Source organism: Somniosus microcephalus, chromosome 28 (genome assembly GCF_052327205.1).
Source record: "Somniosus microcephalus isolate GS21.2 chromosome 28, FLI_Smic_1.0, whole genome shotgun sequence".
In the NCBI taxonomy this organism is placed as follows: Eukaryota; Metazoa; Chordata; class Chondrichthyes; order Squaliformes; family Somniosidae; genus Somniosus; species Somniosus microcephalus.
Genome location: NC_141014.1, coordinates 48,351,745 through 48,379,092, shown reverse-complemented (window position 1 = coordinate 48,379,092; position 27,348 = coordinate 48,351,745). Strand labels below are relative to the sequence as shown.

Sequence of the window (27,348 nt, the reverse complement as noted above, 5' to 3'; positions counted from 1 at the left end):
GCTCTGATTGGCTCTGGGTATCACACACCGCCCCCTCTCCTTTGTTAATTGGTGCCTGGATTGATGGAAGATCCTGACTGGCTCACAGGGATTGTCAATCATCATTGATCATGCCAGACCCTGTTGAAATGCAGGAGCTTGTGAGGGTAGAGGTTAGGTTGTTACTACAGTGGAGTTTGAGTTCAGTGCTTTGTAACAGGAAGAGTTAAGATGGCCTCCCAAATGCGTCAGAACTATCACAAGGACTGTGAGGATGCTGTCAACAAGCAGGTCAACATGGAGCTCTATTCCTCCTATGTTTAGCTCTCCATGGTGAGCTTTGGTTCTTGTTGACCCCTTCATGAAGATTGAGTAATGCGAAGTTGTTAAATTCTAGTTTGGTAGAATTGCTCTCTCTCTCACTACATTGCTTCTACACTACAAAATGTTTCAATCTAAATTGTGGGACATTTATTTCTTGTGCAGCTCATGAATATTCTCCCTTGTTGTAGTTCCACTCTTGAGGGGTTTAAATCCTAATTTGACTAATGTTCCTAGATTACATGAATTTGCAGTAGAAGTATTCTGGAACAGCTATTTATATGCTGTCCATTTCTCTGAATAAAATTTATTTCAGAATCCTTGTCTTTCTCTTGTAGATCTGGCCATGGTGTTACCCCACCCAGCTTCTGCAATATTCTCTAGCCCTGTATCCCACCCTTCTGACTCTTAAATCTTCAGCTGTCTTGGACTTGCCAAATCATCTTCATCCTCCAGTCTGGTGCTCTCCAAGCTAGATCTTGTCTATTCAGTTATCTCTGGAATCTTTCTATGGTGCTTGGTGTCTGTCTAGTCTCCTCTTTGCATGTAGAAGGTGGTATCACATCCCCACTTTGAATTTAAAAAAATTCTCCTAATGGGTTGACTAGCCAATAAAATGCTGGTTGGTCAGATGTTCCCCTTTCTGGAGTAGCAGTACTGGCCAAGTGTTGGTGATTAGGTCTGTTTCCAGAGACTTGAGCATTTCAGTGGCTTTTGTCTACTGCTAACCTCACTGCACTAGCTGGGAATTTTCTTGGCGCTGCTCCCACTCTGCTTCTGTAATTTTGCCTGAACTGTGGCAGAAATTCTGTTTATGACCTTCTATCCAAGTTGTAGTGGTGGAGAGGGACCAGTCCCGACTCGGTCTTTGCTTCAATACATAGTGAGAAACTGGTGAAGGGGAAATCCTCTACAATTAATGAATATTACTGGGTACCATTCCTAAAACTGTGCTCAGATGAAACTTCAAATCTTGACTATCTTCTTAGCCTCTTAATTAACATGTTTAGCTGCTGCCAGAGGGAGCAATAAGCTCTTAATGGAATAAGTGAAATCTTGCAAGTTTTCACAAACAACTTTTTCTAGCAAAAGCACTAGTTGATTATACAAAATATTAATGTTGACTTCATATAGTTTAAACTGATGTAGGTGCCATGACACTAAAAGATCTAGGTGTGACCTGCTTTTCTTGATTCTCCACAGTCCTATTACTTTGACAGGGATGATGTTGCCCTGCGTCACTTTGCTGAGTTCTTCAAGGAGCAGTCACATGAGAAACACGAGGATGCTGAGAAACTGATGCAATTCCAGAATTGGCGTGGAGGCCGAATCATCTTGGAGGACATCAAAGTTGGATTTAACTAAGGAGGGGTTGCCTGTGATACAATTAGTTTGCTTTATTACAAAGTTTCCTCATTATTTAAATAGTTAGCTTGACATGACACCCATCAATTCTCAAAAGCCAGTGAGGTTAATCTGAGTAAAATTGCTAGTATTGAGGAGAGTAAGCCAATACTTGGCCAGGTATGAATTGATCCAGGTGAGTTCGTGTACTCTTGATCTTGGTTTGGGTCACTAAACTGATGGAACTAGGATGATCAAAGTATATGGATGATCAGAAAGAATGGGCTTCTGCCTGAGAGGTCACCATACAGGAGGCCACTCATCAGATCTTTGAGGAAAACATTGCTTGTGCAGGAATTGTCTTTCATTTGACTACATAATTCAGTAATTGCTATTCACAGGTGTGATAAAATATTTGGCCATTAGAGTTGCCTTTTAGCCCTTTATGTAGATTGTCCTTCAATTTCATACATTGTAACTCAATTGAGATTTCCTTTTTTCCTGTTCAGAAACCAGAGCAGGATGAGTGGAGCAATGGCCTGGAAGCAATGCAGAGAGCTCTGCAGCTGGAGAAGAATGTCAACCAGAGTCTGCTGGATCTGCACAAACTCTCCACGGAGAGGACAGACCCTCATGTAAGTTCCTAATGTTCCAACTATGAAGCTGCAGGTGTTTGAGGATGATGGCTGAGGCTTTGTGCCATTTAATGCAACTATTAAAGCTCTCCCTATCCAGTAGTTTGTCAATTGCAGTGATTTCAACAAGCCCTTTTTTGAAGCTCTAGATCAGACTGTAGACTTGATCGCTAAACTTGTCCCAGGGGCAACCTAGTATCTGAAGCATTAAAATGTATGTGAAGGTGTTCTGGCTCCAATTCTAAACTAACTGATGAATTTGTCATGTGCTGTAATCTAACCTGGGGCAAAAATCAACCAAGTGCACTTGTACCACATCTCCTGGACTGGGCAGTTGGAACAATTCCTCAGCATTATCCCTGATCTGTTGTCTGTACTGACTGGTTTCTCTTTCCTTTTTCCAGTTGTGTGACTTCCTGGAGACCTACTACTTGGATGAACAAGTGAAGATGATCAAGAACCTAGGAGATCACATCACCAACTTGAAGAGACTGAGAGCCCCTGAGACTAGCATGGGAGAGTACCTGTTTGACAAGCACACCCTGGGGGAGAGTGACTGAATTTACTGCAGACACCCCAACCTGTATATTGACTGAGCTCTACAAAGCATTTCTGTGAAGGATTGTTGTAACTCGCTGCAGCTGTAAATAAAAACTATTTTATTGAATGTCTTCCTTAAAGTGACACTGCATGTGCAGGGAGCTATGTAAATTGGGTTTATGCTACAAAAATGATTGGAGACAGGATATAGTGAGTCTGAACACCTGCCTGGCTAATATCTTCCTTCCTGGCTGACTGAACTTTATTTAGTGCCTTGCTAGGTAGCCAATGGTACCTGTTTCCAATTCATACATGATTACAATAAGGCAGTTCCTGGCCTATTTGATAACACTGCTCTTGCCCTGGATGAGAATGTATCTTTATTCCTATCTATTACAACGTATAGCATTTTTTGTATTACAGTAAGGGAATGGTGAAGCTGTATAAAGAAGGAAAACCACTGACACTAATGGTTCAACAATCACATACTTGCATATGAGAATAACTCCTGCATTTGAGAGGCTGGGAATCCCTGTTACTAATTGTAGTGGTGAAGAACATTTTCCTGTTGCAATCAGTGTTGTCCATGCATCTGGCTAACAGCAATGTATGGATTCAAGTTGCTAATGGTGTCTTCAATTAATGAACTGGCTTTCCAGTCTCCAGCTGTGCCTGTATCTCTCTGGCCTTTGCTCCCACACCTGCTTCTGGTGTGAAGGAATAAGCCATATATCCTATTCAGGAAAATACACTATCTTTTGAAAGCATTCTGGCCTTATTAAAACATAACAAACTGAGTTTGGAAAACTAGAACCCTAACTATGAAAAAGCTGTGAAAGCATTCTGGCTATAGAGAGGAGATAGTTGTTGACACTGAGTCAATAAACTTATTGAAAGAGAAGGTTAATGGCTCTGGTAGCCTGAACCTTTTGGAATGAAACAATGGTTCACCCTGGACAAGGTGTTCTAATTTACACTTTGTAAAGAAGCACATAAAAGTAAGAAATTCTGCCTTTGTAAAAATGACAATGAAAAACACACCTGCTGTAACACCATTTTTTATGGTAAACTTAGAACACCAAGAGAGGAGGCATAATTCTGTAATGCTACCCGCTGAGGTGACTAAGAATTGCAGGGGTCAGCAGAAAAATGACTAGAGATAATTAGCTTACATCAGCAGAAAACCTTAAAAGAAATACCACTAGAAAAGGGTATAAATATTCAACTCTCAAATCACTGTAATCGGGCAAAGCGATTTTTGGCTTCAGAGGTGGCTCTGTAAGTCGACAACTCTTTGTACCTCAGGGATCAAAGGTATTTGATTTTAGTGGATATCCTGAATAGGACTTTAAGAACTGTAAAACTGTAGTGAAGTTAAGATTTGAGTGTAAGGTTCACTGATAAGATTGTTAGCTTTCTCTTTTTTGGAACTGTTAATGTTGCGATTGTCTCACCAACTGTAAATTACATGTCGGTTCTTTAATAAATCTATATATTTTTAGAATTGTCTCAAGAATTCTGTATCAAAAACTCGCGAACTCAATCTCTGTATGCTCTTTGGTGAGGAGTTGCAGAATTCTGGGGGAGTTTGCCGGACCCTCATAATATCCGGAACGTTACAGTCTAGCTAAACTTATTAAAAGTGCTATCTGGAGGACGGTAACATTTTCAAGTTGTTCCTTTCCTTTAGGGAGGGATAGTCTGGACCTTTAGACCCAATTAAGCATCTTTAGGATTCGGCTACCTCAAACTTTAGTTGAAAGTGAATGTCTGAGGAATACGTCTGACCTGGGGTAGCCCGAAAGGGGCTAGGAGTAGTAATTATCTCTTCAGAGGCTCCTTACAACCAGAATCTATGCTGCTTTGTTTCAGTAAACAATTATAAACACATCCCTATCCAGCCTAGATTTAGTTCTTGATCCTCTTCCCCTGCTGTATCTGTCCCACTTTTCCTAACCTCATCTATAGGGTTTCTTCTGTTTATTTCAGCGCCTATAACTCTCATTATTCAGCAGCGCACACAATGTCTGGATTCTCAGCACAAATCCATCCCTCAATCAGACCTCAATAAAGCTCACTTGCATAACTGGTTCTGCGTTCTACTGCTACCAAACACTTTCTCTCTCCTTATTAGCATTTCCTTCCTGCATCTGAACTAAAATAAGAAATTGATCGCTGCAGCAAACTTTCTAAATACAGAAAAGGTCGAGAGTTCTCCTCTCTACATACTCAGCGTTGTCGGTTCTCTCTCTTTCCATCCTCCACGTACAACCTGTCTTCTGCCCGGTACTAGGCCAGCTCTAATCAAAATCTCCGATGACAACCTTTGATACTGCAACCACAATGCGCCACTCCTTCTCTTCCTTAACTTCTCTGCAGCGTCCAACACAGCTGAATAGTCCGTGCTCCTCCACCATCCCTTCTCGGCGGTCCACCTTCGGAGAACGGCCCGCGAGGGGTTCCACTCCCTCTTGTCCCAATGGAGCCAGTATCCAGCCACCGTTTCTCCGCCCACCCCTACACAATCACTTCAGGAGTTACAACATTCTATTTTTGGCCCCCTTTTCCTCATTCACGTGCTGCCCTTTGGAAACATTATCAACAGACATGTCAGTTTCCAAACATACGTAGCTGACACCGAACTCTACGTCTCCATCACCACCACAACACTCAATTCCCCAATCTGCCATCTTAACAGACTCCGATCTGACATCAAGTTTTGGATGAAGCAGAACGTCCTCCAGTTGAACATTAGGAAGACGCTCAACTTCTCAATCACCCTCCCGAATGCCACCTCTACAAACCCCAACATGTTCAACATATGCCATGCATCTCCTGCCCTGTCCTGAGTCTCACCTGGATATTGTCCCAGTCTTCACTGTGTTTCCTTGGCTCCCAATGCAAAACAAATTCAAAACTCCTTGTTTACAAATCCTTCCATGACTTTGCCCGATCTTCCCTGCCTCCCAGCCTGCACCCTACAGTCCTGACTCTGAACTCCTGTTCAGTGCCCCCTCCTTTGTTCTTCACTTGTTGGCAGAGGAGTGATCATCTTGGCCCCACCCTCTGGAGTGCTCTTCCTACATCTCTTCATCTTGTTCCTTCTCCCCCAGCATTTAAAAACCTTCATTTCTGACCATGCCTACAGACGGCTCTCAAAATTCCTCCAGTACTTGACCTGTCTCTTCAAAATGTCTGAACACTTGATCTGTGTCTCGGCTATGTAAAGTGCTTTGCGATGTTTTCTGGGCACTATACAGATGTGGTTTCTTGTTGTAGTTGTTGCCTCAGTAGTTCCTGCCATTGAACCTCTGGCAGAGACCGGACTTACCACAGTTCGTACTCTGGGTAAAATGATAAAAGCCAACAAATGTGCTGGTGGAAAAGGTGCAGCCTCAGATACACAAACATTTTTTTCAAATATGTACTGTGTATTTTTCAATTCCATGAGAATAAACCAAGAACTAAACATCCTACATGATCCCTTCCAGTTTCCAGTTGATGTGCTCACGAACCCTAAAAGTGATGGAGTATCTGGGAACGTGTGCTTGACACATTGCTCACACCCACTTTCTGTTCACCTGGCTCATTGTTGAGAGATGGGTTTGCAGACTCACTGAGGACTGATCTATTTGGATGTTGTAGCAAGCCCATAGCCACCAGCAAGTAACAAACTCCGGGGACTTCCCACAATTAGTACCGACCAATAAATTGCAAACAGAAGATCAAATTTCTATTTTAAACCCGTGCTTGTGAAGATTTGAATCCTCACTGTTAAATGTTCGTTTCAAACAAGTCAAAGCAATAGGATGCTTATTAAATTGTCAGCCAATGATGCTCATCCTTCAATGTTCTCATGGGTTCTGGGCCTCATCTCCCTTCCTCGTTGTTGATTGATGGTCTGAGACTGAAAATTGTCACTCATCGTCTGGGTACCCTGCCCTTTATTAAAGACAGCTGTTGACCAGGAGTATATAGATAGGAGGAAGGCCCTTTATCAGGAGTTACCCAGAGAAAGCAGGATGGATTCACAAGTGTGTCAAAACTATCACAAGGATAGCCAGACTGCTGTTAACCAGCACAAACTGTCCACTGAGAGGACAGACCCTCATGTAAGTTCCTAATGTTGCAACTATGAGGCTTCAGATGTGTTTGAGGACAATGGCTGAGGCTTCATCTGCCATTTAATGCAAATGTTGATAATATTTTGATCTCCAGTAGGCCTATTTGTCAATTGCAGAGATTTTAACGAGCCCTATTTTTTTTTTGAGGATCTAGATCACATACTGTAGACTTGATCACTAAACTTGTGCCACGGACAGCCCAGTATCTGAAGCATTAAAATGTATGTAAAAGAGTTTTGGATCCAATCCTGAACTAAAGAATTTGTAATGTGCAATAATCTAACTTGGGGCAAAATCCACCAAGTGCTCTACTTGTGCCAACCATCCAATCCAGGAGAAGATGTGGAATGATTCCTCCGTGTTATCCTTGATCTGTTTGTATTGACTGGTTTCTATTTTTCCAGTTGTGTGACTTCCTGGAGACCCACTACTTGGATGAGCAAGTGAAGATGATCAAGAAGCTTGGAGATCACATCACCAACCTGAAGAGACTGGGAGCCCCTGAGAATGGCATGGGAGAGTACCTGTTTGACAAGCACAGCCTGGGGGAGAGTGACTGAATTTACTGCAGGACTATATTCTATACTGTGAGCACACCAACCTGTATATTGAGTGATCTGTGGTGTGAGGATTTGATTGTGAGCTGTACAAAGCATTTCTGCAAATAAAAACTATTGTGTATTGAACCTGTTTTCCTTAAGTGACACAACATGGTGGGGGAACCATGTAATTGGGGTTTATGCTATAGAATTGATTGGGGACTGGATATAATGATGCTCAACACCGGACTGGTTAGTAAGTCTTCCTGCCTGCCTGAACTTTATTCGGTGCCTTGTTAGGTAGCCAATCTCATTGTTTGGACCCATGTGCTTTAAAAGGATGGTTACAGTAAGGCATTACCTGACCTGTTCTTTGCCCCTTTACAATAATTCACAACACTGCTCTGGTCATGGCTGAGGAATGAGTCTTTGTTCCTATCAATTAGCTGTTACATTGTAATAAAGCTTTTTCTAGTACATTAAGAAAATTGTCTGGCTGTGTCCAGCAGGAATACCACTGCTACAAGTAAAGGTTCAACACTTGCACACTTGCATATGAGAATAACTCCTGAATTTGAGAGGCTGGGAATCCCTGTTTGCTTATCTTAGTGGCCCAAGAACATTTCCCTGTCTCAATCAACTTCATCCATACATCTGGCTGGCAGCAATTCATTGATTGAAGTTGCTAGTGGTGTCTCCTGGAATGAACTGGCTCTCCAATCTCTGGATGTGCCTGTGTTTCTCTGGCTTCTGCTCTAGCAGCTGGTGGCGGCTCCCTGCAACCAGAATCTATGGGTTCAATAAGATTCCCTTACTCATTTGATTAAGTAAACAATCATTATAACCAAAATAACAGAAAATGCTGGAAAAACTCAGCAGGCCAGGCAACATCCATGGAGAGAGAAATTGAGTCAACGTTTCGGCTCAAAACCCTTCATCAGGACTCGGAGCAAACACAGGAAATGAAACAGATTAAAAGGCCAGTTTGGGAGCTGGGAAATGGGGTTGAAAGAACAAAAGGGAAGTGAAGAGACAGTAAGAGGTATTGGAGATGAGATGGTGATAGGACTAGTGGAGACAAAAGACGGCTCCAGATATTTATTAAATGGATGCAGTGTGAAATGCGCTGGCAGAATGAGAAACAGCTGCCATGTGGGAGAGAAAAAAAGGGGGAAGAGCACAAAACAAAGGTGTGGATAAAAAAAATATATAAAAATGTAATAGGGGCCGAGGTTATGATCTGAAATTGTTGAACTCGATATTGAGTCCAGACGTCTGTAAAGTGCCTAATTGGAAGATGAGGTGCTGTTCCTCGAGTTTACGCTGGGTTTCCGTGGAACAATGCAAGAGCCCGCGGATGGTGAGGTCTAAGTGGGAATGGGGCGGTGAATTAAAATGACAGGCGACCGGAAGCTCGGGGTCACCCTTACGGACTGAATGAAGGTGTTCCACAAAGCAGTCACCCAATCTGCGTTTGGTCTCCCCAGTGTAGAGGAGACCACATCGTGAGCAGTGAATACAGTATACTAGATTGCAAGAAGTACAAGTAAATCGCTGTTTCACCTGGAAGGGGTGTTTGGGGCCCGGGACAGTGGGAAGGGGGGAGGTATAAGGGTAGGTGTTGCATCTCCTGCGGTTGCACGGGAAGGTGCCGGGCGAAGGGGAAGGGGTGCTGGGGGTGATAGAGGAGTGGACTAGGGTGTCTCGGAGGGAGCGGTCCCTACAGAATGCTGAAAGGGGAGGGGAGGGGAAGATGCGTTTGGTGGTGGGATGACATTGAAGGTGGCGGAAATGGCGGAGGATGATCCGTTGAATGTGGAGGCTGGTGAGGTGAAAGGTGAGGACAAGGGGAACCCTATCGTGGTTCCGGGAGGGAGGGGCAGGGTTGAGGGCAGAAGTGCAGGAGATAGGACTGACACGGTCGAGGGCAGTGTCAACCACGGTAGAGGGGAATCCTCGGTTGAGGAAAAAGGAAGACATGTCAGAAGCACTGGTGTGGAAGGTGGCATCGTTGGAGCAGATACGGCGGAGACGGAGAAACTGGGAGAATGGAATAGAGTCCTTACAGGAGGCGGGGTGGGAGGAAGTGTAGTCCAGGTGTAGGATTTTCTCAAAAATCCATGAAATACAGTATACGGGTAGGGCCCCTGAAGTGGCCACATTGTGAGAACACAGAATGGAGTTGGCAGTTCTCATGGCCCAGTTCAAAAGGACACACACACAGTACCTTAAAGCAGTCTGAGTCATCATCGATTAGAAGAATCCAGAACCTTACTGTTTTTGATTTTGTAATGTGGTTACAGCAGTAAACAAAACTATTAGCACCTGGAGGTGCGCTAATCGCTGGCAGAGCGGTAACCGATCTCAGAAACCGCTGAGCACACACAAACGGAGGGACACTAAACGGATTCCCATTATGGCAAAGCGGTAACCGATCTCAGAAACTGCTGAGCACACAAAAACGAAGGGACACTAATCGGATTCCCATTAGTTCAATTTGCAAGCAGTTAAAATTAATGTGCTTGCTTTTGTTAAAGCAACCTTAACAAAGGAAAATGGTTGATTTGGCGCCAAGATTAGGGCCAGAAAAGAGTATAACCGTTCAGGTAAATCGTCAGCAAGCCAGTCTAAGATTCGACCAGAGTAAGGAAGACTCCTCCGGAGACGGTTCACACCGTGAAGTCCAAGTCCAGTTACCATCAGGAGTTCGAGGACCGTGCGGAACAGAAAACGGCTCGAGGATTTCAGAGGACTTCCAAAGTTTGTACAGGAGAGCGAGTCCAGGAGCCGGTCCCATAAGGAAGGTCGGAGGTCCCGGACGACACCAAGTAACAGGGTCCAGGAGCCGGTCCCATAAGGAAGATCGGAAATTCCAGATGTAACAAGACGTACCAAGGTCCAGAAGGGTTTTGAAATTCTGGTGAGCATAAAGGCCCAACTCTACCTAACTGACATAATTGAGGTATATTCAGTAACGGGAGGGTTTGTAACGTTAAGGGTATTTGTAAGTCAGGAGTGTGATTTATCCCTCGATGTGTCCGTGTGCTTCCCTCACCCCCGCTTTTAGCTTATCGCTATTTTAGAACTGTTTATATGCTTTAAAGTTATTTTTCTCAGTGTATAATTTAGTCCTCTGTGAGAAACGTTATTTTTTCGTCTGCATTTATTCTTGCCATTTTTCTCTGTGTACATTCTCTTTCAAAAATAAAGATCGTTTTGATTTAAAACTCAATCTGTCTCATCTGACCATTTGTCTTCCGAGTCACGAGTTGGGCCAACACACAAAGGTTGTCTGGCAATAAGCCCAGTGTCTAGAACCGTGAGGGGGGAGCGCTTCGAAACCGCTCACGAGTAGTGCGAAAATCAAAACCGATTTAGCACACCATAAGCTCGTTAAAACGACCCCTTACACAGGCAGCTGTGGGAGTCAGTGGGCTTGTAGTGAATGTTGGTCAATAACCTATCCCCAGAGATGGAGATGGAGAAGTTGAGGAGGGAAGGGAAGAGTCAGAGATGGACCATGTGAAGGTGAGGGAAGGGTGGAAATTGGAGGCAAAGTGAATGCAATTGCCTAGCTCAGGGCGAGAGCAGGAAACGGCACCGATACAGTCATCAATGTACCGGAAAAAGAGGTGAGGGAGGGGTCCCGAGTAGGACTGGAACAAAGAGTGCTCCACATATCCCACGAAAAGGCAGGCATAGCTAGGACCCATGCGGGTTCCCATAGCAACACCTTTAATTTGGAGGAAATGAGTGGAGTCAAAGGAGAAGTTGTTCAATGTGAGAACAAGTTCAGCCAGGCGGAGGAGGGTGGTGGTGGATGAGGACTGGTCGGGCCTCTGTTCAAGGAAGAAGTGGAGCGCCCTCAGGCCATCCTGGTGGGGGATGGAGGTGTAGAGGGATTGTACGTCCATGGTGAAAAGGAGGTGGTTGGGGCCAGGAAACTGGAAACTGTTAAAGTGGTGGAGGGCATCAGAAGAGTCGCGGATGTAGTTGGGAAGAGACTGGACAAGGGGAGAAAAGATAGAGTCGAGATAGGAAGAGATAAGTTCCGTGGGGCAAGAACAGGCTGAAACGATGGGTCTACCAGGGCAGTGCTGTTTGTGGATCTTGGGAAGGAGGTAGAAGCGGGGTTGGGGAACTATGAGATTGGTGGTCGTGGGTGGAAGATCTCCAGAGGAGATGAGGTCAGTGACAGTCTTGGAAACGGTGGTTTGATGTTCGGTAGTGGGGTCATGGTCCAGGGGGAGGTAGGAGGAGGTGTCGGAGAGTTGGCGTTCAGCTTCCGCTAGGTAGAGGTCGGTTCGCCAAACAACAACAGCACCACCCTTATTACTAATCGTTATAACCACATCCCTATCCAGCCTACATTTAGTTCTTGATCTTCTTTCCTTGCTGTATGGTGTATTTTTCCCACTTTTCCTAATCTCATCTATAGGGTTTGTTCTTGCTTTTGACCCACTGTTGATTCTTCAGCAGCACACGATGCCTGGATTCTCAGCACAAATCCTTCCCTCACCAATCAGACATCAGTAAAGCTCACTTACATAACTAGCTCCGTATTCTACCGCTTACAGACGTTTTCTCTCTTTACATTTTCATTTCCTCCCCCCATCTAAACTGAAATAAGAGACTAATCGCTGCACCAAACTTTCTAAATACAGAAAAGGTCAACGGATTAGTTTCTATTTACTCGACAATGGCAGTACTCTTGCTGTTTTCATCCTCCACCTACAATCTGCCCTGCCCACAGTACTAAGCCAAACTTAATCAAAATCTCTGATGACAACCTTTGATACTGCAACCACAGTGCGCCACTCCTTCTCTTCCTTAACTTCTCTGCAGCGTCCAACACAGCTGATTAGTCCATGTTCCTCCACCATCCCTTCTCAGCGGTCCACCTTCAGAGAACGGCCCTCGAGGGGTTCCACTCCCTCTTGTCCCAATGGAGCCAGTGAATGTCCAGGCACCATTTCTCCGCCCACCCCTGCACAATCACCAGCAGTTACTTCAACGTGCTATTTTTGGTCCCCTTTCCCTCGTTCACGGGCTACCATTTGGAAACATTATCCGCAAACATGTCAGTTTCCAGACAGATGCTGATGACACCGAACTCTACGTCTCCATCACCACCACCGCCCTCAAATCCCCAATCTGCCGTCTTAACAGACTCAGATCTGACATCAAGTTTTGGATGAAGCAGAACTTCCTCCGGTTGAACATTAGGAAGATGCTCAAATTCTCAATCACCCTCCCGAATGCCGACCTCTACAAACCCCAACATGTTCAACATATGCCATGTGTCTCCTGTCCTGTCCTGAGTCTCACTTGGATATTGTCCCAGTCTTCACTGAGTTTCCTTGGCTCCCAATGCAAAACTAATTCAAAACACCTCGTTTACAAATCCTTCCATGACTTTGCCCTATCTTCCTGCTGCTCCTTGATTTTTGGTTGCACTTCAGTCCCACGCTCCTGATCTTCGGTCACCCGGTGCGGAGGGGAGCGGGCAGGTCGGAGGACCTCCTCGTAGGACTGCTCCTGGGCCTGGCCAAAGTGGCCATTAACAGGTCCAGGCAGCGGGCGGTCGAGAGGGTCGTCCGGCCCGATTGCCTGCCCATCTTTCGCGGCTATGTTTGTGCCCGGGTGGCCCTGGAGATGGAGCGCGCGGTGTCCGCCGGCACGCTTGAGGCCTTCCGAGACCAGTGGGCGCCACGGGGACTGGAGTGCATCGTCACCCCGGCAAACCGAATTTTAATTTAATTTGTTAAGTTTTATTTAAAGTTTTGTCCTCTTCTCTTTTGGTAGGACCAAATAAATTAAACAAATAAACTGTAAATAAACCTCTAAAAAACCTCTAAATAAACCTTAGCAAATCAAATTAAAATTTGGTTGTCCAAATCAATTCTGCACTCCAGTCCCCGCGGCGCCCACAAGTTTTGTTCCTCTTTTAATGGACCAAATAAATTAAACAAATAAACTGTAAATAAACCCCACAAGTTTTGTTAAGTTACAGTTAATTTACAGGTAATGTGGTTCAACAAAAAGAGGACCTCCCTTCCTCTTTGTTGATCCTCTTTTTAAGAACCAAATAAATTAGACAAATAAAACTGTAAATAAACCGTTAAACTTCAAATAAACCTTAAGAATCAAATTTAAATTTGGTTTTCCAGCCCAATTATGCACTCCAGTCCCCGCGGCGCCCACCGGTCACGGAAGTGATCGAGCGCGCCGGCGGACACCACCTGCTCCATCTCCAGGGCCACCCGGGCGCGAACATGGCCGCGGAAGAGAGGGAGGCAATCTGGCCGGACGACCCCCTCGACCGCCCGCTGCCTGGACCAATTAATGGCTTTCTTAGCCAGGCCCAGGAGCAGACCCACGAGGAGGTCCTACAACCCGCCTGCTCCCCTCCGCACCGGGTGACTGTAGATCAAGAGCGTGGGACTGAAGTGCAACCAAAACTTGAGGAGCAGCCCCTTCAAATAATGGAAGAGGGGCTGCAACCTCTCACATTCGATGTATATATGAAATACGGACTCCTCCAGACCGCAGAAAAAACAGGCGGTCTGGGAGTCCGTGAACCTACTTAAGAACCTATTGCACGGGACTGCCCTGTGCAACACCCTCCAGGCCAAGTCCCCAATAGAACAAGGGAGGACTCCCGCATAGAGAGCCCCCCATTGGGGACGTCCGCCTCCGTCAGAAGGCAAAACGGCATGCCACGGCGTGTCCGGACGGCAGGCGAAGATGACAAAGTGGAAGGTGTGCAGGAGCAGCCCGTACAGGAAACCCCTCCGTGCGGAATGAAAAGGCACGGAGGGTATTTCCTCGAGGCGGCTCAAGTTGTGAGGCGCCGGTTCCCGAGGGGGGATTCGGGGCTGGGCGCCGACAAGGAATTCCGTCCGAACGGGGGAAAGCTCAGACGGGATCGCCCCACACGTTTGAGCCGCCTCGATACGCCTAGTGGTGCCGGGGCGCACTTTCACCTTTATCGACTCGATGACATCGGCCACGAACTGGACGTTGACCCAAGACATGCGCCTCGCCAACTCCTCCGGCGCCATCCTGCCCGCTCCTCCGCCATCGAGCAGGTCCCCGACTCGAGTCACCGTGCCAGACACAGCTCTGCGCTCCGCCAGCCACCTGAACCTGCGGAGGTGGAGGTGCGGATTCCTGAACAGTGGCTGCCGAAGGACAGCCACCATTCCTGTCGGGGGAGAGCTCCGCCTGGAAGCGACTTGGTTCCAAACCCATAGCAGTTCCTGGTAGAAGACAGGCAGCCCCCGCAGGCTGGCACGCGTGCCACCCACTTTCACAAACAAGAGCTGCGTGTCGTAATTGAGGCCGCGCAGCTGGCGGAAAAAATACGTCGCCAGCGCACACCATCTTGGAGGATTCTCAACGTACAGGTATCTCTGCAGCGTCTGAAGATGGAAAGTCGCAGCCTGGGTGCGAAGGCACACCAGCGCCTGACCGCCCTCCCTAAGCGGGAGACTCAGAACCGCGGCAGCGACCCAGTGCATCCTATTGTCCCAGAAGAAGTCGACGAGCTTCTTCTGTATCTTGGCGACAAACGCAGGGGGAGGGATCAGAGTAACCAACCAGTACCACAACATGGCGGCCACCAGTTGGTTTATGACCAACGCCCGACCCCTGTAGGACAACACTCGGAGCAATCCTGTCCAGCGTCCTAAGCGAGTGGTGACTTTGGCCTCCAACTCGTGCCAGTTCGCCGGCCAGGCGTCCTCGGCAGGGCTGAGGTAGACTCCCAAGTAGAGGAGGTGCGTTGTGCTCCAGGCGAAGGGCCTGAACTCCTCCGGCAGGGAGTCCACCCGCCACTGACCCACCAGGAGTCCAGAACATTTCTCCCAGTTGATCCTGGCGGAGGATGCGTCCGAGTAAATCAGCTGGCATTCCCGCATCCTCCGCAAGTCAACGGGATCCGTGACCATGAGGAGCACGTCATCGGCGTAAGCCAAGAGGACCACCTCCACGCCCGGCCCTTGCAGAGCCAGTCCCGCCAGCCTCTTCCGCAAGAGGCGCAGGAAAGGCTCTACGCAAATGGCCTATAACTGGCCGGACATGGGGCATCCCTGACGCACCCCCCTCCCGAAGCGAAGGGGCACCGTCAAGGACCCGTTAACTTTAATCAGACACTCTGTGGCAGCGTACAGAAGTCGGTTCCGGGCGACAGCCCGCGTCCCGAACCCGAAAGCGCGCAGAGTCCCGAAGAGATACTCGTGATCCACCCTGTCGAATGCCTTCTCCTGATCCAGGGAAGGGAAGGCGACCGACAGACCAGCCCTCTGGGAATGGTGGACCAGGTCCCGGACCAGATGGATGTTGTCATGTATAGACCGGCCTGGGACCGTGTAGGACTGGTCGGGGTGGATCATGTGGGCCAGCACGGCGCCAAGGCGAGCAGACATGGCCCTGGCAAAAATTTTGTAGTCCGTGCTGAGGAGGGAGACCGAGCGCCAGTTCTTAAGGAGGCGGAGATCGCCCTTCTTAGGCAGCAGGACAATCACCGCCCTGCGCCAAGAGAGGGGCATCTCCCCGGTCGCCAAACTTTCCCCCAGGACCCGCGCGTAGTCGCCCCCCAAGACGTCCCAGAACGCCCTGTGGAACTCCACGGACAGCCCGTCCAGCCCCGGGGACTTTCCCCTGGAGAGCTGGCGGAGGGCGCCGGTCAGCTCCTCCAGACTCAGAGGAGCGTCCAATTTTTCGGCGTCCTCCAGGCCAACATTTGGCAGGTCCTCCCACAAAACTCTGCGTGCATCCTCGCTGGACGGATCCGGAGAGAACAGAGCTCCGGATCCAAGACCAGAGATCCGTCATCGGCCAGCAGCTCCAAGAGCTGCTTACGGACCCCCCGTCTTTTTTCCAGCGAGTAGAAGAAGGGGGAGCCGCGGTCCAGGTCTCGCAGGAACTGGATCCGCGACCTCATGTACGCGCCTCGGGACCAGACGAGCTTCAGGTCCTTCAGCACGCCCTTCTTCTCTTCGTACACTTTCAGCAGGGCCGGGTCCTCGACGACTTGACCAAGACGGGGCTCCAGTTCGAGCACCTCCTTCTCCAACCGCCCGACCCGAGCCTCCCTCCTCTTGGTCGACCCCTTCGCATACTCCTGACAGAAGAGACGGACGTGAGCCTTGCCCACGTCCCACCATAGCCTCAAGGAGGAGAAGCCCCCCTGCTTCCTTCTCCAACCGGCCCAGAACCGACAAAACGAATCCCGGAACCGTGCGTCCTCCAGCAGCAGGTTGTTAAAGTGCCAATACGCAGACCCCCCCGCGCGCGCAGCGGAACGAGCTCCGCCCACACCAGGTGGTGGTCAGTGCACGGCACCGGCCGCATGGAAGCCGCCGGAACGCAGGAGACGTATGCCCGGGAAATGTAGAGGCGGTCGATTCTGGACGCTCCTCTCCCAGACCTCACGCAAGTGAAGGCGCTGGAGTCGGGATGGAGATTTCGCCAGACGTCCACCAAGTCGAGGGACCCGACCAGGTCCCTCAGCTTCTCCATCGCCGCCGGGCTTGGCAGGGTGCCCGTGCGGTCCCTTGCCTCGAGGGAGCAATTAAAATCCCCCCCGAGGATGACGCACTCGCCCCCGTCGATGGAGCCCAGAAGAGTGGACACTTCTTCAAAGAAGCGCCCTTGCTGCGCACCAGCCCGAGGGGCGTACACGTTCACTAGATGGAGTGGCGCGCCCCTCAGGCGAACAGTGACCTGGAGCAAGCGGCCCGGCACGAGCGCCTTGACCCCCAAGATCTCCAGCTGAAAATGCGAGGCCAGCAAGATAGCCACCCCACTGGAAATGCTGGAGAGGTGACTCATGCTGACCCCTCCTTGCCACTCCAGGAGCCACGTGGCCTCGTCTCCCGGAACGGTGTGGGTTTCTTGCAGGAAGCACACCGCATACTTCCCGTCCCAGGACCCCCCGTGGAGGGCGTGCCCCATAATATGGAGCCCCTGACGCCCGAGAGCGTCGCCGCGTTAATCGCGGAGTGCGGAGGGGGGGGCCCTCGTGCCCGAGCCTGTGGCCGCGACCGCCGAGGCGGTAGCGCCAGAACCTGCGGCCGGGCTTGGGCCCGGGGGACCCGAAGAACTCGCTCCATGGGAGGGAGCAGGGGAGGCCTCTGCAGAAATGGAGGTCTCCCTCTACCCCTCCGCACTCAAAAGAAGGCGCGACCCCCTGGATGAGGAGGAGGACCGGGAGGAGGAAGGTCCCTCCGGTCAGGGGGAGTCATCGCCCGCCGCGGGTACTGCGCCCCACCCCACCGCTGTTAACATCGTTAGCGATCGGCAGGGGTCGCCTGTCCCTGGGGAGGCTGAGGCAGAGGTGTCTGCCCAGCTCGTGCCTCCCGGGGATGGGGACACGACCCTGCCCGTGGGGGGGGTTGCGGAACAACCCGTGGCAGAAATTGACCCCCTATCAGTGGCTTTACCCCTCGACGAGTCGGGCGGCTTGGGGTCTGGGTCGGGCGAGCTCGCGGAAGATGAGCTCGCCCAGAGCGGCCCGGACTTTTCCCAGGTGCTGCTCGACTTCGTCGAGCTTTGTAAAAAATTTACCCCATCTGCTGGGTCGGAGGCCGGTGGCGTAGTAGAGGAGGGCCCTCTGTCTGTGTCTCCAGCGCCGGGCGACTTGGAGGAGATCGGGTCTACGTACTCTCCCGTCTCTCCGGTTTCTCCGGTCGTTCCGGCGCCTGGGGCGGAGGGGATCTCCGAACCGCCGCCGTCTTCTGGCCCGGCCCCCCTAGAGGAGCCCAGGGAGGAATCCTCCGCTACCGATCCTGGGGGTGGGATCCGGGCGGAGGTGGGGCCGGCCGTCGCGGCGGAGCCGCTCGCTGCGCATTGCGTGGCGGATGGGTCGGCCGCCGGTGGCGACCCCCCGGAGGAGGACGGGGACTCGGTGGTGGGGGCGGAGGAGGACTTGGATTCCATCGCCGATGAGGTGATGGATGACCTCGCGCCCCTCGCCGGGACCCCCCTCATTCCCATTAAGGAACTCCGGGACTTAGTGGCCACGTGCCTGGGTCGCCGCAGGACCCGGCAGGCCCTCGACAGATGGTCGGGGCTGGCGCTGCTCATCGAGTCGGCCCGCGTCGCCTACAAGAGCATGAGTGCGGGCGCGGGCGTGGGCCCGTCCGAGCTGCGTCAGTTCCGGTCATTCCTCACTGGGCTGCTAAGGGAGTGGCGGTCGACTAGCGGCCGCCCTCCCTTCCCCCGTTAGTCATAAGTAGGGGTTGGTTTGTGCTTCTGAAATGAAGATAACCATAGCCAGCCTCAACATCAACGGCAGCAGGGAAGCTAGCCGCAGGTTTAATAACTTTTCGGTCCTTCGGGACGGGAAGTATGCGGTGTGCTCCCTGCAAGAAACCCACACCGTTCCAGGAGACGAAGCCACGTGGCTCCTGGAGTGGCAAGGAGGGGTCAGCATGAGTCACCTCTCCAGTGTTTCCAGTGGGGTGGCTATTTTGCTGGCCCCGCATTTTCAGCCGGAGATCTTGGGGGTCAAGGAGCTCGTGCCGGGCCGCTTGCTCCAGGTCACTGTTCGCCTGGGGGGCGTGCCGCTCCATCTAGTGAACGTGTACGCCCCTCAGACCGGTGCGCAGCAAGCGCGCTTCTTTGAAGAAGTGTCCACTCTTCTGAGCTCCGTCGACGCGGGCGAGTGCATCATCCTCGGGGGGGATTTTAATTGTACCCTCGAGGCGAGGGACCGCACGGGCACCCTGCCTTGCCCGGCGGTGACGGAGAAGTTGAGGGACCTGGTCGGGTCCCTTGACTTGGTGGACGTCTGGCGAAATCTCCATCCCGACTCCAGCGTCTTCACTTTTGTGAGGTCTGGGGGAGGAGCGTCCAGGATCGACTGCCTCTACATTTCCCGGGCATACGTCTCCTGCGTTCCGGCGGCTTCCATGCGGCCGGGGCCGTGCACGGACCACCACCTGGTGTGGGCGGAGCTCGTTCTGCTGCGCGCACGGGGGGGGTCCGCGTATTGGCACTTTAACAACCTGCTGCTGGAGGACGCGCGGTTCCAGGATTCGTTCAGTCGGTTCTGGGCCGGCTGGAGAAGGAAGCAGGGGGGCTTCCCCTCCTTGAGGCTATGGTGGGATGTGGGCAAGGCTCACATCCGTCTCTTCTGCCAGGAGTACGCGAAGGGGTCGACCAAGAGGCGGGAGGCCCGGGTCGGGCAGTTGGGGAAGGAGGTGCTCGACCTGGAGTCCCGTCTCGGTCAAGTCGTCGAGGACCCGGCCCTGCGGCTGGTGTACGAAGAGAAGAAGGGCGCGCTGAAGGACCTGCAGCTCGTCGGGTCCCGAGGCGCGTATGTGAGGTCGCGGATCCAGTTCCTGCGGGACCTGGACCGCGGCTCCCCCTTCTTCTACTCGCTGGAAAAAAGACGGGGGGTCCGTAAGCAGCTCTTGGAGCTGCTGGCCGACGACGGATCTCTGGTCTCTGATCCGGAGGGAATCCGCGTGGAGACCCGCGCCTATTACGGGGCTCTGTTCTCTCCGGATCCGTCCAGCGAGGACGCGCGCAGAGTTTTGTGGGAGGACCTGCCGAAGGTCGGCCTGGAGGGCGCCGAAAAATTGGACGCTCCTCTGAGTTTGGAGGAGCTGTCCGGCGCCCTCCGCCAGCTCTCTAGGGGGAAGTCCCCGGGGCTGGACGGGCTGACCGTGGAGTTCCACAGGGCGTTCTGGGGCGTCCTGGGGGGCGACTACGCGCGGGTCCTGGGGGAATGTTTGGCGACCGGGGAGATGCCCCTCTCGTGGCGCAGGGCGGTGATTGTCCTGCTGCCTAAGAGGGGCGATCTCCGCCTCCTTAAGAGCTGGCGCCCGGTCTCCCTCCTCAGCACGGATTACAAAATCTTTGCCAGGGCTATGTCTGTTCGCCTTGGCACCGTGCTGGCCCACATGATCCACTCCGACCAGTCCTACACGGTCCCGGGCCGGTCTATCCATGATAACATCCATCTGGTCCGGGACCTGATCCACCATTCCCAGAGGGCTGGTCTGTCGGTCGCCTTCCTTTCCTTCGATCAGGAGAAGGCGTTCGACAGGGTGGATCACGAGTATCTTTTCGGGACTCTGCGCGCATCCGGGTTCGGGACGCATTTTGTCGCCCGGATCCGACTTCTGTATGCTGCCGCGGAGTGTCTGATTAAAGTTAACGGGTCCTTGACGGCGCCCCTTCGCTTCGGGAGGGGGGTGCGTCAGGGATGCCCCATGTCCGGCCAGTTATATACCATTTGCGTAGAGCCTTTCCTGCGCCTCTTGCGGAAGAGGTTGGCGGGACTGGCTCTGCAAGGGCCGGGCATGGAGGTGGTCCTCTCGGCTTACGCCGATGACGTGCTCCTCATGGTCACGGATCCCGTTGACTTGCGGAGGATGCGGGAATGCCAGCAGATTTACTCGGACGCATCCTCCGCCAGGATCAACTGGGGGAAATGTTCCGGACTCCTGGTGGGTCAGTGGCGGGTGGACTCCCTGCCGGAGGAGTTCAGGCCCTTCGCCTGGAGCACAACGCACCTCCTCTACTTGGGAGTCTACCTCAGCCCGGCCGAGGATGCCTGGCCGGCGAACTGGCACGAGTTGGAGGCCAAAGTCACCGCTCGCTTAGGACGCTGGACAGGATTGCTCCGAGTGTTGTCCTACAGGGGTCGGGCGTTGGTCATAAACCAATTGGTGGCCGCCATGTTGTGGTACCGGTTGGTTACTCTGATCCCCCCCCCTGCGTTTGTCGCCAAGATACAGAAGAAGCTCATCGACTTTTTCTGGAACAACAGGATGCACTGGGTCTCTGCCGCGGTTCTGTGTCTTCCGCTTAGGGAGGGCGGTCAGGCGCTGGTGTGCCTTCGCACCCAGGCTGCGACTTTCCGTCTTCAGACGCTGCAGAGATACCTGTACGTTGAGAATCCTCCGAGATGGTGTGCGCTGGCGACGTATTTCTTCCGCCAGCTGCACGGCCTCAATTACGACATGCAGCTCCTGTTTTTGGAAGTGGGCGGCAGGCGTGCCAGCCTGCGGGAGCTGCCTGTCTTCTACCAGGAACTGCTATGGGTCTGGAACTCCGTCGCCTCCAGGCGGAGCTCTCCCCCGTCAGGAATGGCGGCTGTCCTTCGAGAGCCGCTGTTCAGGAATCCGCACCTCCGCGTCCGCGAGTTCGGGTGGCTGGCGGAACGGAGGGCTGTGCCTGGCAGGGTGACGAGAGTCGGGGACCTACTCGATGGCGGAGGAGCGGGCTGGATGGCGCCGGAGGAGTTGGCGCGGCGCATGTCTTGGGACAACGTCCGGCTCGCGGTCGATGCCATCGAGGCGGTGAAGGCGAGGCTGCACCCCGGCGCCACGAGGTGTATCGAGGCGGCTCAAGCGCATGGGGCGATCCCGCCCGAGCTATCCCCCGTTCGGACGGAATTCCTTATCGGCGCCTTGCCCCAAGTCTCCCCTCGGGGATTGGCGCCTCACAACTTGAGCCGTCTTGAGGAGATGCCCTCCGTGCCTTTTCATTCTGCATGGAGGGGTTTCCTGTACGGGCTGCTCCTGCACACCTTCCACTTTGCCATCTTCGCCTGCCGTCCGGACACGCCGTGGCGTGCCGTTTTACCTTCCGGCGGAGGCGGAGGTCCCCAATGGGGGGCTCTCTATGCGGGAGTCCTCCCTTGTTCTATTGGGGACTTGGCCTGGAGGGTGTTGCACAGGGCAGTCCCGTGCAATAGGCTTTTAAGTAGGTTCACGGACTCCCAGACCACCTGTTTGTTCTGCGGTCTGGATGAGTCTGTGTTCCATGCCTATGTTGAATGTGAGAGGTTGCAGCCCCTCTTCCATTATTTGAAGGGGCTGCTCCTCAAGTTTTGGTTGCACTTCAGTCCCACGCTCTTGATCTACGGTCACCCGGTGCGGAGGGGAGCGGGCAGGTCGGAGGACCTCCTTGTGGGTCTGCTCCTGGGCCTGGCCAAGAAAGCCATTAATTGGTCCAGGCAGCGGGCGGTCGAGGGGGTCATCCGGCCGGATTGCCTCCCTCTCTTCCGTGGCCATGTTCGCGCCCGGGTGGCCCTGGAGATGGAGCACGCGGTGTCCACCGGCGAGCTCGAGCACTTTCGTGACCGGTGGGTGCCGCGGGGACTGAAGTGCATAATCGGGTTAAATGACCAAATTTTAATTTAATTTGTTAAGTTTTATTTCAACGTTTATTAGATTTTTGAGTGACAGTTTATTTGTTTAATGTATTTTTGGTTTAAACACAAGAAGGAGGCTAGAAACAATTAACACAGGAGGCTAGGAACAATTAACAGAGAAACAAACAAGTGAAGGTGCTCAGTCTGTTCCTTGCTGTCAGAGGAGAAGGTTGTGCTACTGAGCTGCTGCTAGTGGTGTAGGAGGCCTACCTACAACCAACCAACCACCATCATCTACAGAGGTGCCTGGAGAGGGAGGAGTAGAGGACAGAGGAGGAGGCCAGCATTATATCGGGAGAGGCCTTTTCCATCACTGCCTCCCAATTTGGCCTCCAGCCCAGGAGAGGGAGAGAGGGAGAGAGGATACCACACAGCTCCACTTGGAGGGAGGGGAGGAGCTGCAACTTTACCATCTGCAGGTGGGTGTCTCTGTGCATTCCCCCTAAAGACTTTACATTCTAGGCGGGGGGAGGAAAGAAGACGGGCCGAAAGCCTGGCCTGGGTTGGCTGGAGCCTGCCCAGGTGAAGCTTGTTTTCCCCTGCATTAAGAAGACCTGGTGTGGGGCTGAGCCTGGGCTGTCTCCAGCCTACCCAGGCGAAGACATCTTCTCCCCCTGCCCGAAGACCATCTTAAGACTTTGTTTCACCATCGGGGGAGCACACCCTGCCGACACCCACCCACCGAACAACATCTTGAGTGGGGACCCTGCCTTTGCGGCCCCCCCTCCTTCCCATCCCCCCCTCTCTCTCTCTCTTTGTCCTCTCTCTGGCTCTCCAAAAGGCACCTCTTCTACTTACTAATTACCAATTGAGCAGAGGGAGGAAAGGGCCCTCTCCCAATTAACACCATCAAGGGGAGAGGCGGCCCAGTTAATCTACACTCCCTCTGTTCAAGGGAAGACATTATTTTTATACCAAGGCCATTAACACTTTCAGGCCTGTGACTTTTGGGGTGTGTGTAGCTCTTTGAAAATCCACCCCACTATGGCGTCTACATCTGCGGCGGCGGCGGGGCCGGCAAGAACATACGCAGCAGTGGCGACTAAAGCCGCGGCCACTCCCGCTTCCGCTGCTGCCCCGTCGCCGTTCCGCCTATTGACCAAGAAGCTTGGGGTGAAGAGCTACACCCACCCCAACATGACCATCGAGGCACGTGTCAAGGCTATGGCTGGGGTTGTCGGCCCTCCGGCCATAGTCGCCGCCTCGAAGATGTATGGGAAGGCTGTGTTCTTCCTGGAGTCCGAGCGGGTGGTGGCCCTGGCCATCGCCCAGGGGCTCACCGTGGGCGGGACCTTCCTGCCGGTGGACCCTCTTGAGGCCACCGCGCAGAGGGTCGTACTATCCAACGTCCCGCCCTTTATCTCCGGTGAGCTGCTCCTCCCCCACTTACACCAACTTGGGGAGGTGAGGTCGGGGATCTCGCCGATCCCGCTCGGGTTCCGGGAGCCCAGCCTTCGCCATGTCTTCTCCTTCCGGCGCCAGGCCTTTATTCAGCTGGCGCGGGAGGGGGAGACAGAAGGGGCCTTTACAGTCCTCCACGAGGGGACCCCATACCGCGTCATCTGGACGACGGACAGCGTGCGGTGCCACGCCTGTAAGGAGGTGGGGCACGTGCGAAAAAACTGCCCCGCCTCCAAGGCCGCCAGGTCGACTGGCGTGGCCGAGGCTGGCGCCGCCGCCGCTCCTCCCCCCGGGTCTAGCCGTGCCTCCCCACCAAACAAATGCTACCGGGGTACGGTCATCGTCGGAGGCCATCGCCATCCAGGCCTCCGGCGGGGGGGAGGAGGAGCGTCCGGTCGGGAAGAAGGCGCGGTGGAAAACCAAAAACCGTAGGGCAGGTCCCCCCGTGGTGGGCGTGCCCCTTAATATGGAGCCCCTGACGCCCGAGAGCATCGTCGCGTTAATCGCGGAGAGCGGGGGGGGGGGCCCTCGTGCCCGAGCCTGTGGCCGCGACCGCCGAGGCGGTAGCGCCAGAACCTGCGGCCGGGCTTAGGCCCGGGGGACCCGAAGAACTCGCTCCACCGGAGGGAGCAGGGGAGGCCTCTGCAGAAATGGAGGTCTCCCTCTACCCCTCCGCACTCAAAAGAAGGCGCGACCCCCTGGATGAGGAGGAGGACCGGGAGGAGGAAGGTCCCTCCGGTCAGGGGGAGTCATCGCCCGCCGCGGGTACTGCGCCCCACCCCACCGCTGTTAACATCGTTAGCGATCGGCAGGGGTCGCCTGTCCCTGGGGAGGCTGAGGCAGAGGTGTCTGCCCTGCTCGTGCCTCCCAGGGATGGGGACACGACCCTGCCCGTGGGGGGGGTTGCGGAACAACCCGCGGCAGAAACTGACCCCCTATCGGTGGCTTTACCCCTCGACGAGTCGGGCGGCTTGGGGTCTGGGTCGGGCGAGCTCGCGGTTGATGAGCTCGCCCAGAGCGGCCCGGACCTTTCCCAGGTGCTGCTCGACTTCGTCGAGGTTTGTGCAAGGAATACCCCTTCTGCTGGGTCGGAGGCCGGTGGCGTGGTAGAGGGGGGCCCTCTGTCTGTGTCCCTGGCGCCGGACGACTTGGAGGAGGTCGGATTTTCATATTCTCCGGTCTCTCCGGTCTCTCCGGTCGTTCCGGCGCCTGGGGCGGAGGGGGTCTCCGAACCGCCGCCGTCTTCTGGCCCGGCCCCCCTAGAGGAGCCAAGGGAGGAATCCTCCGCTACCGATCCTGGGGGTGGGATCCGGGCGGAGGCGGGGCCGGCCGGCGCGGCCGAGCCGCTCGATGCGCACAGTGTGGCGGACGGTTCGCCCGCCGGTGACGACCCCCCGGAGGAGGACGGGGACTCGGTGGTGGGGGCGGAGGAGGACTTGGAGTCCATCGCCGATGAGGCGATGGATGACCTCGCGCCCCTCGCCGGGACCCCCCTCATTCTCATTCCCATGAAGGAACTCCGGGACTTTGTGGCCACGTGCCAGGGTCGTCACAGCACCCGGCGGGCCCTCGATAGATGGTCGGGGCTGGCGCTGCTCATCGGGTCGGCCCGCGTCGCCTTCAAAACCATGGGCGCGGACGCGGGCGTGAGCCCGCTCGAGCTGCGTCAGTTCCGGCTATTCCTCACTGGGCTGCTAAGGGAGTGGCGGTCGACTAGCGGCCGCCCTCCCTTCCCCTGTTAGTCATAAGTAGGGGTTGGTTTGTGCTTCTGAAATGAAGATAACCATAGCCAGCCTCAACATCAACGGCAGCAGGGAAGCTAGCAGCAGGTTTAATAACTTTTCGGTCCTTCGGGACGGGAAGTATGCGGTGTGCTTCCTGCAAGAAACCCACACCGTTCCGGGAGACGAAGCCACGTGGCTCCTGGAGTGGCAAGGAGGGGTCAGCATGAGTCACCTCTCCAGTGTTTCCAGTGGGGTGGCTATCTTGCTGGCCCCGCATTTTCAGCCGGAGATCTTGGGGGTCAAGGAGCTCGTGCCTGGCCACTTGCTCCAGGTCACTGTTCGCCTGGGGGGTGTGCCGCTCCATCTAGTGAACGTGTATGCCCCTGGGGCCGGTGCGCAGCAAGCGCGCTTCTTTGAAGAAGTGTCCACTCTTTTGGGCTCCATCGACGCGGGCGAGTGCGTCATCCTCGGGGCGGATTTTAATTGTACCCTCGAGGCGAGGGACCGCACGGGTACCCTGCCATGCCCGGCGGCGACGGGGAAGTTGAGGGACCTGGTCAGGTCCCTCGACTTGGTGGACGTCTGGCGAAATCTCCATCCCGACTCCAGCGCCTTCACTTTTGTGAGGTCTGGTGGAGGAGCGTCCAGGATCGACTGCCTCTACATTTCCCGGGCATACGTCTCCTGCGTTCCGGCGGCTTCCATGCGGCCAGTGCCGTGCACGGACCACCACCTGGTGTGGGCAGAGCTCGTTCTGCCGCGCGCACGGGGGGGGTCTGCGTATTGGCACTTTAACAATCTGCTGCTGCAGGACGCACAGTTCTGGGATTCGTTTAGTCGGTTCTGGGCCGGCTGGAGAAGGAAGCGGGGGGGCTTCCCCTCCTTGAGGCTATGGTGGGATGTGGGCAAGGCTCACATCCATCGCTTCTGTCAGGAGTACGCGAAGGGGTTGACCAAGAGGCGGGAGGCCCGGGTCGGGCAGTTGGAGGAGGAGGTGCTCGACCTGGAGTCCCGTCTCGGTCAAGTCGTCGAGGATCCGGCCCTGCGGTTGGTGTACGAAGAGAAGAAGGGTGTGCTGAAGGACCTGCAGCTCGTCGGGTCCCGAGGCGCGTATGTGAGGTCGCGGATCCAGTTCCTGCGGGACCTGGACCGCGGCTCCCCCTTCTTCTACTCGCTGGAAAAAAGACGGGGGGTCCGTAAGCAGCTCTTGGAGCTGCTGGCCGACGACGGATCTCTGGTCTCGGATCCGGAGGGGATCCGCGCGGAGACCCGCGCCTATTACGGGGCTCTGTTCTCTCCGGATCCGTCCAGCGAGGACGCGCGCAGGGTTTTGTGGGAGGACCTGCCGAAGGTCGACCTGGAGGGCGCCGAAAAATTGGACGCTCCTGAGTTTGGAGGAGCTGTCCGGCGCCCTCCGCCAGCTCTCTAGGGGGAAGTCCCCGGGGCTGGACGGGCTGACCGTGGAGTTCCACAGGGCGTTCTGGGGCGTCCTGGGGGGCGACTACGCGCGGGTCCTGGGGGAATGTTTGGCGACCGGGGAGATGCCCCTCTCTTGGCGCAGGGCGG

General features: G+C 53.7%; 2 protein-coding genes across 3 annotated transcripts in view; both read left to right on the top strand.

Annotated features, from left to right (window-relative positions):
- Positions 1-27,348, top strand: part of LOC147099792 (ferritin heavy chain, oocyte isoform-like) — a 346,456-nt gene that overhangs the window by 16,363 nt on the left and 302,745 nt on the right. The window lies entirely within an intron of this gene.
- On the top strand, positions 167-4,323 carry LOC147099805 (ferritin heavy chain-like). Of its 2 annotated transcripts, none has more exons than XM_085969126.1 (3): positions 167-270; positions 2,154-2,279; positions 2,684-4,323. In XM_085969126.1, the coding sequence occupies exons 1-3, from the start codon at positions 211-213 to the stop codon at positions 2,837-2,839; spliced, it is 342 nt and encodes a 113-aa protein (XP_085825252.1). In that variant the 5' UTR covers positions 167-210; the 3' UTR covers positions 2,840-4,323. The 2 variants fall into 2 exon arrangements, with proteins under 2 accessions (XP_085825252.1, XP_085825253.1); XM_085969127.1 differs by having other exon boundaries at positions 167-312.